The sequence below is a fragment of the Physeter macrocephalus genome, chromosome 14 (assembly GCF_002837175.3).
Source record: "Physeter macrocephalus isolate SW-GA chromosome 14, ASM283717v5, whole genome shotgun sequence".
Taxonomy (NCBI): Eukaryota; Metazoa; Chordata; class Mammalia; order Artiodactyla; family Physeteridae; genus Physeter; species Physeter macrocephalus.
This window is the reverse complement of record NC_041227.1, coordinates 27,027,225-27,038,528: the sequence shown is the minus strand read 5'-3', so window position 1 is coordinate 27,038,528 and position 11,304 is coordinate 27,027,225. Positions and strand designations below refer to the sequence as shown.

The 11,304-nt window shown below is 38.0% G+C and overlaps 1 protein-coding gene across 1 annotated transcript in view; it reads right to left on the bottom strand.

Annotated features, from left to right (window-relative positions):
* Positions 1 to 4,895: 4,895 nt before the first annotated feature.
* TGM6 (transglutaminase 6) overlaps positions 4,896 to 11,304 on the bottom strand; it is a 64,322-nt gene continuing 57,913 nt past the window's right edge. Inside the window, 2 exon segments of the mRNA XM_024117124.2 lie at positions 4,896 to 5,009; positions 10,913 to 10,935. Coding sequence (XP_023972892.2) covers positions 4,896 to 5,009; positions 10,913 to 10,935 — 137 coding nt within the window.

Sequence of the window (11,304 nt, the reverse complement as noted above, 5' to 3'; positions counted from 1 at the left end):
ATATTTTACATTTTCATGTTTATCCCTATACTGTTTATTGCAGTTATAGTGGATTTTATAAAAAGTAATATTTGTCTTTAATCTATGTACTGGCTTATTTAAGTGACCTTCAATCCTTATATGTATTTGCCTTTTGTAGTGGGATTTTCCCTTTCCTACAGATTCTTACTTCTTTTCCATTTAGAGAAGACCCTTGAATTCTTTTTGTTTTTACTTGTGTGAGAAGTTCTGTATTTCTCCTTCTATTCTAGATGATAATCTTGCTGGGTAGAGTATTCTAGATTGCAGGTTTTCCCCTTTTAGCCCTGTGAGTATATCTTGCCACTCCCTTCTGGATACAAAGTTTCTGCAGAGAAACCAGGTGATAGCCTTTTATGGATTTACTTGTATATGACTCTGTTTTTTCTTGCTGCCTTTAGAATACTCTCCTTATCTTTAACTTTTGCCATTTTAATTATGATATGTCTTGGTGTGGGTCTGTTTGGGTTCTTCTTGCTTGGGGAACTCTGTACTTCCTTTACCTGGATATCTGTTTCCGTCTTCAGTTTGGGAAGTTTTCAGTCATAATTTCTTCACATACATTTTTGAAGATATATGATTTTTACCCTTCAGTTTGTTAATGTGGTATATCACATTGATTTATTTATGAATATTGAACCACCTTTGCATCACTGGGATAAATCCCACTTGATCATGGTGTATGATCCTTTTATTGTATTGTTGAATTCAGTTTGCTGATGTTTTGTTGAGGAATTTTTGTGTCTACGTTCATCGGGGTATTGAGGTGTCATTTTCTTTTTTTGGTGGTGTCTTTCTCTGGTTTTGGTATCAGGGTGATGCTGGCCTCATAGAATGGGTTTGGAAGCATTCTTTCCTGTCCAATTTTTGGGAATAGTTTGAGAAGTATAGGTTTTAACTGTTTTGTTAATGTTTAGTAGAAATCACCTGTTAAGCCATCTGGTCCTGGACTTCTGTTTTGGGGAGTTTTTTGATTACTGATTCAGTTTCATTACTGGTAATCAGTCTGTTCATAATTTTAAATTTTTCATGTTTTGGTCTTGGGAGACAGTACATTTATATGAATCTATCCATTTCTTCTAGGGTATCCATTTTATTGACATATTATTGTTTGTAGTAACCTGTTATGATCCTCTGAATTTTTGTGGTGTCATTTGTAACTTCTCTTTCATTTCTGATTTTATTTATTTGGGCCCTTTCTCTTTGTTTTTTTTTTTTTTTGTTTGTTTGTTTGTTTTTGGTACGCGGGCCTCTCACTGCCGCGGCCTCCCCCGTCGCGGAGTACAGGCCCCAGAAGCACAGGCCCAGTGGGCATGGCTCACGGGCCCAGCTGCTCCGCAGCACGTGGGATCCTCCCAGACCGGGGCACGAACCCGCGCCCCCCGCGTCGGCAGGCGGACTCCCAACCACTGCACCACCAGGGAAGCCCTCTCTTTGTTTTTTGATGAGTCTGGCTAAATATTTATCAACTTAGTTTATCTTTTCAAAGATCTAGCTCTTAGTTTCATTAATATTTTTTCTATTTTTAAGTCTCTATTTCACTTGTTTCTGCTCTGATCTTTAAGATTTGTTTCCTTTTACTAATGTTGGATTTTGCTCATTCTTCTTTTTCTAATTCCTGTAGGTATAAGGTTAGATTGTTTATCTGAGACTTTTCTTGTTTCCTGAGGTAGGCTTGTACTGCTATAAACTTCTCTCTTATAACTGCTTTTATGGTGTCCCATAGATTTTGGACCATTTTACTACCATTTTCACTTACATCAAGGTATATTTTGATTTCTTCTTCACTTTCTCCAGTGACCCATTGGTGTTTAGTAGCACATTATTTAGCCTCCATGTGTTCATATTTTTTGCAGTTTTTTTTCTTGTAGTTCATTTCTAGTTTCATAGTGTTGTGGTTGGAAAAGATGCTTGATATGATTTTAATCTTCTTAAATTTATTGAGACTTGTTTGTGGCCTAGCATGTAATCTGTCTTGGAGAATGTTCCATATGCACTTGAAAAGAAAGTTGTATTCTGCTGCTTTTGGATGAAAAAAAATGTATACATATATTACCTACATCTATATCCACATCTATCTATATCTATATCTATATTTATCTGATCTGTCATTTAAGGCCAGTGTTTTCTTATTGATATTCTGTCTGGATGATCTGTCAATTGATGTGAATGGGGTGTTAAAGTCCCCTACTATTATTCTATTACTTTCAATCTCCCTTTATGTTTGTTAGTATTTGCTTTATGGATTGAGGTGTTCCTCTGTTGTGTGCATGTCTCTTTACAATTGTTATATCTTCTTGTTGGATCAATATCTTGTTGGATAAATCACTTTATCATTATGTAATGTCTTTCTTTGTCCCTTGTTATAGTCTTTATTTTAAAGTCTATTTTGTCTTACGTGAGTATTGCTATCCCAGCTTTCTTTTCATTTCCATTTGCATGGGATACATTTTTCCATCCCCTCATTTTCAGTCTGTCTGTCTTTATATCTGCAGTGAGTCTCTTGTAGGCAGTCTTGTTTTGTTTTTATCCATTCAGCCACTCTACATTTGTTGATTGAAAGCATTGAGTCCATTTACATTTTAAGTAATTATTGATAGGTATGTTTTTATTGCCATGTTGTTAATTTTTTTTGGTTGTTTTTGTAGCCTTTTTTTGTTCCTCTGTTCTTCTTTCACCCTCTTCCCTTGTGATCTGATGACTATTTTTAGTGTTATGTTTGGAATCTTATATCTTTTGTGTGTGTGTATCTGTTATGCGTTTTCGGTTTGTGGTTACCATGAGGTTCATATGTAACAACATGTATACAAATATACATACATGTATGTAATTACTTTAAGTTGATGGTCTTTTCAGTTTGAATGCATTCTTACAACCTTGCATTTTTATTCCCCCCCACATTTAATGTTTTTTATTTACTTATTTATTTGGCTGTGTCACGTCTTAATTGCAGCATGTGGGCTCTTCGTTGCGGCATATGGGCTTCTCCCTAATTGTGGCTTGTGGGCTCCAGAGCATGCGGGCTCAGTAGTTGCAACATGCAGACTCTCTAGTTGTGGCATGTGGGCTCTAGAGCAGGCGGGCTTAGTTGACCCATGGCATGTGGGATCCTAGTTCCCCAACCAGGGATCAAACTCACGTCCCCTGCGTTGGAAGGCAGATTTTAAACTGCTGGACCACCAGGGAAGTCCCAAATGTTTTTGATATCATATTTTACATCTTTTTGTTTTGTGTATCTCTTAACTGCCTATTGTGGATATAGATGATTTCACCAACTTTGTCTTTTAACCTTCCTACTAACTTTATAAGTGGTTGATCTACTACATTTACTGTATGTTTGCCTTTACTAATGAGATTTTTCCTTTTGTAATTTTTATATTTCTAGTTTTGGTGTTTTCTTTTCTGCTTAGAGAAGTCCCTTTAACATTTCTTGTGAAGCTGATGTAGTGTTGCTGAACCCTTTTAGCTTTGCTTGTCTGTAAAACTATTAAAGTCTGAATGATAGCCTTCCTGGGTAGAGTATTCATGCTTATAGGTTTCTTCCTTTCACCATTTAGAATATATAGTGCCACTCACTTCTGGCCTTCAAAGTTCTGCTGAAAAGTCAGCTGATAGTCTTATGAGAGTTCTCTTGTACATAACTAGTTGCTTTTCTCTTGCTTCTTTTAAGATTCTCTTTGTATCTATATTAATTGCTATTAATTAGTTGTTATTTTAATTATAATATGTCTCAGTATGAACCTCTTTGGGTTCACTTTGTTTGGGACTCTGTACTTCCTGGACCTAGATGTCTGTTTCATTTTGCAGGCTAGGGAAGTTTTAAGCTATTATTTCTTCAAATAGGTTCTCTGCTCTCTTCTCTCTCTCTTCTCCTTCTGGGACCTCTATAATGTGAATTTTCTCATGCTTGATGTTGTCCCAGAGGTCTCTTAAACTATCCTCATTTTTTTTTAAACCATCCTCACTTTTAAAAATTCTTTTTTCTGTTCAACTTGGGTGACTTCCACTACTCTGTCTTCCAGTTCACTGATCTGTTTCTCTGTATCATCTAATCTACTGTTGATTCCTTCTAGTGTATTTTTTAATTACAGTCTTCACCTCTGATTTTTTTCTTTATATTTTTAAACTCTGTTAAACTTCTCACTGTGTTCATTCATTCTTCCCCCATATTCATTGAGCATCTTTATGATCTTACCTTGAACTCTTTATCAAGTAGACTGCTTATCTCCACTTCACTTAGTTCTTCTTCTGGGGTTTTGTCTTGCTCCTTCCTTTGGAACATATTCCTCTGTTTCCTAATTTTGTCTAATTCTCTGTGTTTATTTCTATGTATTGGATAGGTCATTTATGCTTCTTGATCTTGGAGAAGTGGCCTTATGTAGGAGACATCCTATGTGGCCAAGTAGCACACTCCCCTATGGTCACCAGAGCTATATGCTCTAGAGGTGCCCCCTATGTGGGCTGTGTGGGCCCTTGTCTTGTGGGAGGGTCAACTACTATGGGTATGCTGGTAGGTGGGGCTGGCCCTCAGGTCAGTTGGCTGCCAGGCCCTGCTTCATGTGGAGGCTGCCAGCCCCCTGGTGGGCAGAGCTGGGTCCCAGCATGGCTGACTATGTGACTCTGGTGTGTGTGGGATGTCACTGGACTGGTTCTGGCCAATGGGTGGGCGAGTAAGAACCCAGCATTAATAGGCTAGAGGGAGTTCTCCAAAATGACACCTGTCAACACTAGTGTCCTCGTAGTAGAACAAACTCTCAAAAATGGCTGCCACCAGCATATTGCTTTCATGTTACTCACCTGAGCTGGGATTCAGAGTGTGAGATTTTTCATGCACACTTTAAGAGTCTCTGGTTCCTACAGCCCTGGCTCTCCTGTACTCAAGCCCCACTGGCCTTCAAATCTAGATGTTCTGGGAGCTCCTCTTTCTGGTGCAGGACCCCCAGACTGGGGAGCTTGATGTGGGGCTTGGATCCCTTGCTCCTTGGCAGAACCTGTGGAATTGTGGTTATTCTTCTGTCTGTGGGTTACCTACCCAGGGGTGTGGGTCTTTACTATACTGCATCTCCACCCCCTCCTTCCCTTCTTATTGTGGTTCCTTCTTTGTGTCTTTAGTTGTAGAAAATCCTTTCTGCTATTTTCAGGTCATTCTCAGAGAGAGTAAATAGTTGTAATTTTGGTGTACTCATGGGACAAGGTGAGCTCAAGGTCTTCCTACTCCATCATCATGGCCACACTGAATAATTCCAAGGTTTTTGATCTGAAAAACTGGAAGGAGGGAGGCTCCAATTACAGTGGGAGGGGATAGGAGTCATGGATTCAGTTTTGGATGTGTTACGTTAGACACAACAAACTGAGAAGACATTTACCAAGCCTCAGTTTGAATGATGGGAATTCATGGCATGTTAGCTCCTCTCCCACTACCCACTGCCCACAGCTCTGTAGTCCTATGAGGATGGCAGCTCTGCTAATGAAGGGGACAGACTTTATTGGAAAAGGGTACAGAAAATTAGTTGCCAGGGTGGTTGTAAAAATCAACAGTGATATCAGTGGCAAATAATTAGAGAAGGCCAACATCACAGCTGGCCTAAGGTCTCTAATGGTTGGAGCAACACATAGGTAGACCAGCCAGAAATTTAACAAGGGAGATCTAGGAAGGAGACAGCCAGAGTGGGTCTTGATAAAATCTTTACTTATGCCTGGTGGTCTGGAATGCTGTGCTCATGCTCAAGGCTGTGAGCACCTAAGGAGGGACCAGAGAGGACACCAGCCAGCTTACTCCTTCCTTGCTGAATGTGAGGTGTTGTAAACATAGAACATAAAAGGTGGAACCTACTTGTAAGTTGCTTGAACTTTGAATGTATTCCCCAAACCACCCACAGATCCATCAGCAAAGGATGGATGCCTTACTGGCTAAAGGTGCTTTAAGCACAACCTCTGACTAATCCTATGCTGCCCAGGGGTGACCTCTAGGAAGTCAGGCTTAAAAGTAAAAACAAGAATTAAAAAAAACCCTAAGTAGAGACATTAGCCACCACACAATGTGAGGGAAATAGACTCCATGGAATTAATCCAGGCAAACAAATCCAGGACACAAAGAATCAAGTAAACAGTACTAACAACAATCCCTCCCAGGTGGGAATCAGAATTCAGAGTTGCAGTGATATATTATATAAAATGTCCAATCTTCAACAAGAAATTATAAGACATGCAACACATACACATACACACACACCCAGGAAAGTGTGACTTCCACAGAGAAAAAAAGCAGTCAATACACATAATCTCTGAGGGGGCCCAGATGTTAGAGTTAGCAGAACAAGACTTCAAAGCAGCTGTTATCATTATGTTGGCCTAACAGGTCTATAGAACAACAAACAGCTACAGAATACACATTCTTCTCAAGCACACCCTGAACATTCTCAAGGACAGACTAAATGTCAGACAACAAAAGAAGCCTCAATCAATTATTTTTTACATTAAACTTTTTTATTTTGAGATAACTATAGATTCACATGCATCTGTAAGAAACAATATGGAGAGATCCCACAGACACTTTACCTAGTTTCACCCAGTGGTAACATCTTACAAAACATCTTGTACAGTATCACAACCAGGATATTGACAATGATACAGTCAAGAGAGAGAACATTCCATTACAAGGACCCTTGTTGTGCCCTTTTATACCCACACTCACTATTTCTCCTTCAACTACCTCCTTAACCTCTGGCAACCACTAATCTGTTCTCCATTTCTATAATTTTGTCATTTCAAGAATGTTGTATACTGTTGGCTCTCTGCATCTATGGGTTCCACATTCATGGATTCAACCAACTGTGTATTTAAATTCTGTGACTGGTTGAATTCATGGATGAAGAACCACTGGATGAAGACAGCTGACTATACGATGTCATTGGATTCTGGTGCCTAAGAAGGGTCCTGGAACCAATCCCCCATAGATTCTGAGGGATGATTGTACATGGGATTGTACAGAAGGTGACATTTTAGGATTGGCTTTTTTTAACTTGGCATAATTCTAGGAGATTCCTCCAGGTGTTGCATGTGTCAATAGTCTGTTTCTTTTTATTGCTGAGTAGTATTCCACAGTATGGATGTACCACAGTTTAATTACTCAGCAGTTGAAGGACATCTAGGTTGTTTTCAATTTGTGGTTACTACAAATTAAGCTGCTATAAACATCTATGTACAGGTTTTTGTGTGACCACAGGTTTCGTTTCCTGGAATAAGTGCCAGGAGTACAATTTTTGGGTTATATGTTGGTTGTGTGTGGTTTTTTTTTTTTTTTACTGCCAAACTCTTTTCCAGAGTAGCTGTAACATTTACATTTATACCAGCAATGTAAGAGTTATCATGTTTCTCAGTATTCTTCCCAGCATTTGGCATTGTCACTATTGTTTTTTTAAGCCTTTTTGTTGGTATGTAGTGCTATCTCATTGTGGTTTTAGTTTGCATTTCCCTAATGTTTAATAACATTAACATCTTTTCTGTGCTTGCCATCTGTATCCTCTTCAATGAAATTTTATATATTTTGCACATTTCTTTAATTAGATTGCTCTTTTTTTTACTGTTGAATTCTGAGAATTATTTATATATATATTCTAAATACTAGTTCTTTGTCAGATATGTGGTTTGCAAATATTTTCTCCCAGTATGTAGCTTGTATTTTCATCCTCTTAACAGGATCTTTTGCAGAGCAAACGTTTGAATTTTGATGAAGTCTAATTTATCAATTTTCCTTGCTGGGATTTTGACAGGAATTGCGTTAAACCTGTGTATCATTTTGGGTAGAACTGACTTTTTAACTATGTTGAGTCTTCCAATCTATGAACATGGTATGTCTCTCCATTTATTTAGATCTTCTTTGATTTCTTTCACCAGCATTTTGTCGTTTTCAGCATATAAATACATGTGTTTTGTTAAATTTACATCTAAGTTTTTTTTTTACCATTGTAAATATGTTTAAAATTTTGGTTTGGATTATTCATTGATAGTACATAGAAATGCATTTGATTAAGGAATTGGTTCACACAACTATGGAGGCTGACAAGTCTGATATCTACATCCTATTGGTTCTATTTCTCTGGAGAACCCTGACTAATACAAGCACCACCACTACCACAATCACCCCTCTGCCTTTTTTGCTTCGATTTAAAAATAGTCATAAATTGAGGGAAGGGACTGACTACAGAGAGGCATGTAACAGTTTGGTGGAGATAAAAAAAAAGAGTCTTAAAACCCACTCTGCCAGACCAATAAATAGAATGCCAAGGATCTTTCTGAGGGACAGCCTTTTAGGCCTACAGAAACTGCAAAGATGACACAAATGAGAAGCTACTGAAGTGGTCAGAGTCAAGGTACTGGCCTCTGAATCCCCCTTGTTGGTTGATATCTAGGAATTGTAAGTCAGGGCCACTGACCTATGTCAAGAAGGTATTGAGCTGCAAGTCACTTTGGGCACATTAGCTTTCACTTTGTCCCTTGGATTCATCATGCTTTTTTCCACCTCACTGCTTTATGAGTCAGTGTTCTTGGTTGCAAGCAAAAGAAACTGACTTTTGTTGGCTTAAGCAAAAGGGGATGGAGTAGAAGTTAGAGAGGATGCTAACAGACAGACCAGACAGAGGGCAATATGGGATTCCATGAGTCTCCAGAGAGGAAGCAGGCAGCAGGAAGCAGTATGGCAGATCATATATTTCCAAAAATATCTACAGCAATATTTCCAGTCCTACAAGCTCTTCCAGAATCTTTCCACTTCTTATTATGAATTGGGTCTACTTCCCCTCCCTTTGAACTTCTCTAATGAACAGAGAATGTGGCAGAAGTGACACTGGTGATTCCAAATCTTAGATCATAAAGGCAACATGGCTTCCATCTGACTCTCTCTCTTGAGATGCTCCCCCTTGCAACCCAGCCATCATGTTGTGAGGAAGCCCAGGCCATGTGGAGAGGTAGTAGGTAGGTGTTCCAGCCCACAGAAATATGAGTAAACAAGCCTTCAGATGATCCCAGACCTAGCCTTTCAGCTGCAAAGCCTTAGCTTTGTGCCAGTACAATATCGTCTTGATTACTGTAGCTTTGTAGTATAGTCTGAAGTCAGGGAGTCTGATTCTTCCAGCTCCGTTTTTTTCCCTCAGAACTGCTTTGGCTATTCGGGGTCTTTTGTGTCTCCATACAAATTTTAAGATTTTTTGTTTTAGTTCTGTAAAAAATGCCATTGGTAATTTGATAGGGATTGCACTGAATCTGTAGATTGTTTTGGGTAGTATAGTCCTTTTCACAATATTGATTCTTCCAATCTAAGAACATGGTATATCTCTCCATCTGTCTGTTTCATTTGTGGCATTTTTAGGATTCTCTATGTATAGTATCACGTCATCTGCAAACAGTGACAGTTTTACTTCTTCGTTTCCAATTTGTATTCCTTATATTTCTTTTTCTTCTCTGGTTGCCATGGCTAGGACTTCCAAAACTATGTTGAATAATAGTGGCGAGAGTGGACATCCTTGTCTTGTTCCTGATCTTAGAGGAAATGCTTTCAGTTTTTCACCATTGAGAATGATGTTTGCTGTGGGTTTGTCATATATGGGCTTTATTATGTTGAGGTAGGTTCCCTCTATGCCCACATTCTGGAGAGTTTTTTTCATAAACGGGTGTTGAATTTTGTCAAAAGCTTTTTCTGCATCTGTTGAGATGATCATATTGTTTTTCTTCTTCAATTTGTTAATATGGTGTATCACATTGATTGATTTGCATATATTGAAGGATCCTTGCATTCCTGGGATAAACCCCACTTGATCATGGTGGATGATCTTTTTAATGTGTTGTTGGATTCTGGTTGCTAGTAGTTTGTTGAGGATTTTTGCATCTATATTCATCAGTGATATTGGTCTGTAATTTTCTTTTTTTCTGGTATCTTTGTCTGGTTTTGGTATCAGGATGATGGTAGCTTCATAGAATGAGTTTGGGAGTGTTCCTTCCTCTGCAATTTTTTGGAAGAGTTTGAGAAGGATGGGTGTTAGCTCTCTTCTAAATGTTTGATAGAATTCACCTGTGAAGCCATCTGATCCTGGACTTTTGCTTGTTCGAAGATTTTAATCAAAGTTTCAATTTCATTACTTGTGATTGGTCTGTTCATATTTTCTATTTCTTTCTGGTTCAGTCTTGGAAGGTTATACCTTTCTAAGAATTTGTCCATTTCTTCCAGGTTGTCCATTTTATTGGCACAGAGTTGCTTGTAGTAGTCTCTTAGGATGCTGCTTTGTATTTCTGCAGTGTCTGTTGTAACTTCTCCTTTTTCATTTCTAATTTTATTGATTTCAATCCTCTCCCTCTTTTTCTTGATGAGTCTGGCTAATGGTCTATCAATTTTGTTTATCTTTTAGTTATATTGATCTTTGCTATTGTTTTCTGTTTCTATTTCATTATTTCTGCTTTTATCTTTATGATTTCTTTCCTTCTACTAACTTTGGGTTTTGTTTGTTCTTCTTTCTCTAGTTCCTTTAGGTGTAAGGTTAGATTGTTTATTTGAGGTTTTTCTTGTTTCTTGAGGTAGGCTTGTATAGCTATAAATTTCCCTCTTAGAACTGCTTTTGCTGCATCCCATAGGTTTTGGATCGTCATGTTTACATTGTCATTTGTCTGTAGGTATGTTTTGATTTCCTCTTTGATTTCTTCAGTGATTTCTTGGCTCTTTAGTAACGTAGTGTTTAGCCTCCATGTGTTTGTGTTTTTTACTTTTTTCCCCTGTAACTGATTTCTAATCTCATAGTGCTGTGGTCAGAAAAGATGCTTGAAATGATTTCAATTTTCTTAAATTTACTGAGGGTTGATTTTTGAACCAAGATGTGATCTAACCTGGAGAATGTTCTGTGCGCACTTGAGAAGTAAGTGGAATCTCCTGTTTTTGGATGGTATGTCCTTTAAATATCAATTAAATCTATCTGCTGTATTGTATCATTTAAAACTTATGTTTCCTTATTTTCTGTTTGGATGATCTGTCCATTGGTGTAAGTGAAGTGTTAAAAGTCCCCCACTATTATTGTATAACTGTCGATTTCCCCTTTTATAGCTGTTAACAGTTGCCTTATGTATTGAGGTGCTCCTATGTTGGGTGCATATATATTTATAATTGTTATATCTTCTTCTTGGATTGATCCCTTGATCATTATGTAGTGTCCTTCCTTGCATCTTGTAACATTCTTTATTTTGAAGTCTATTTTATCTGATATGAGTATTGCTACTCCAGCTTTCTTTTGATTTCCATTTGCA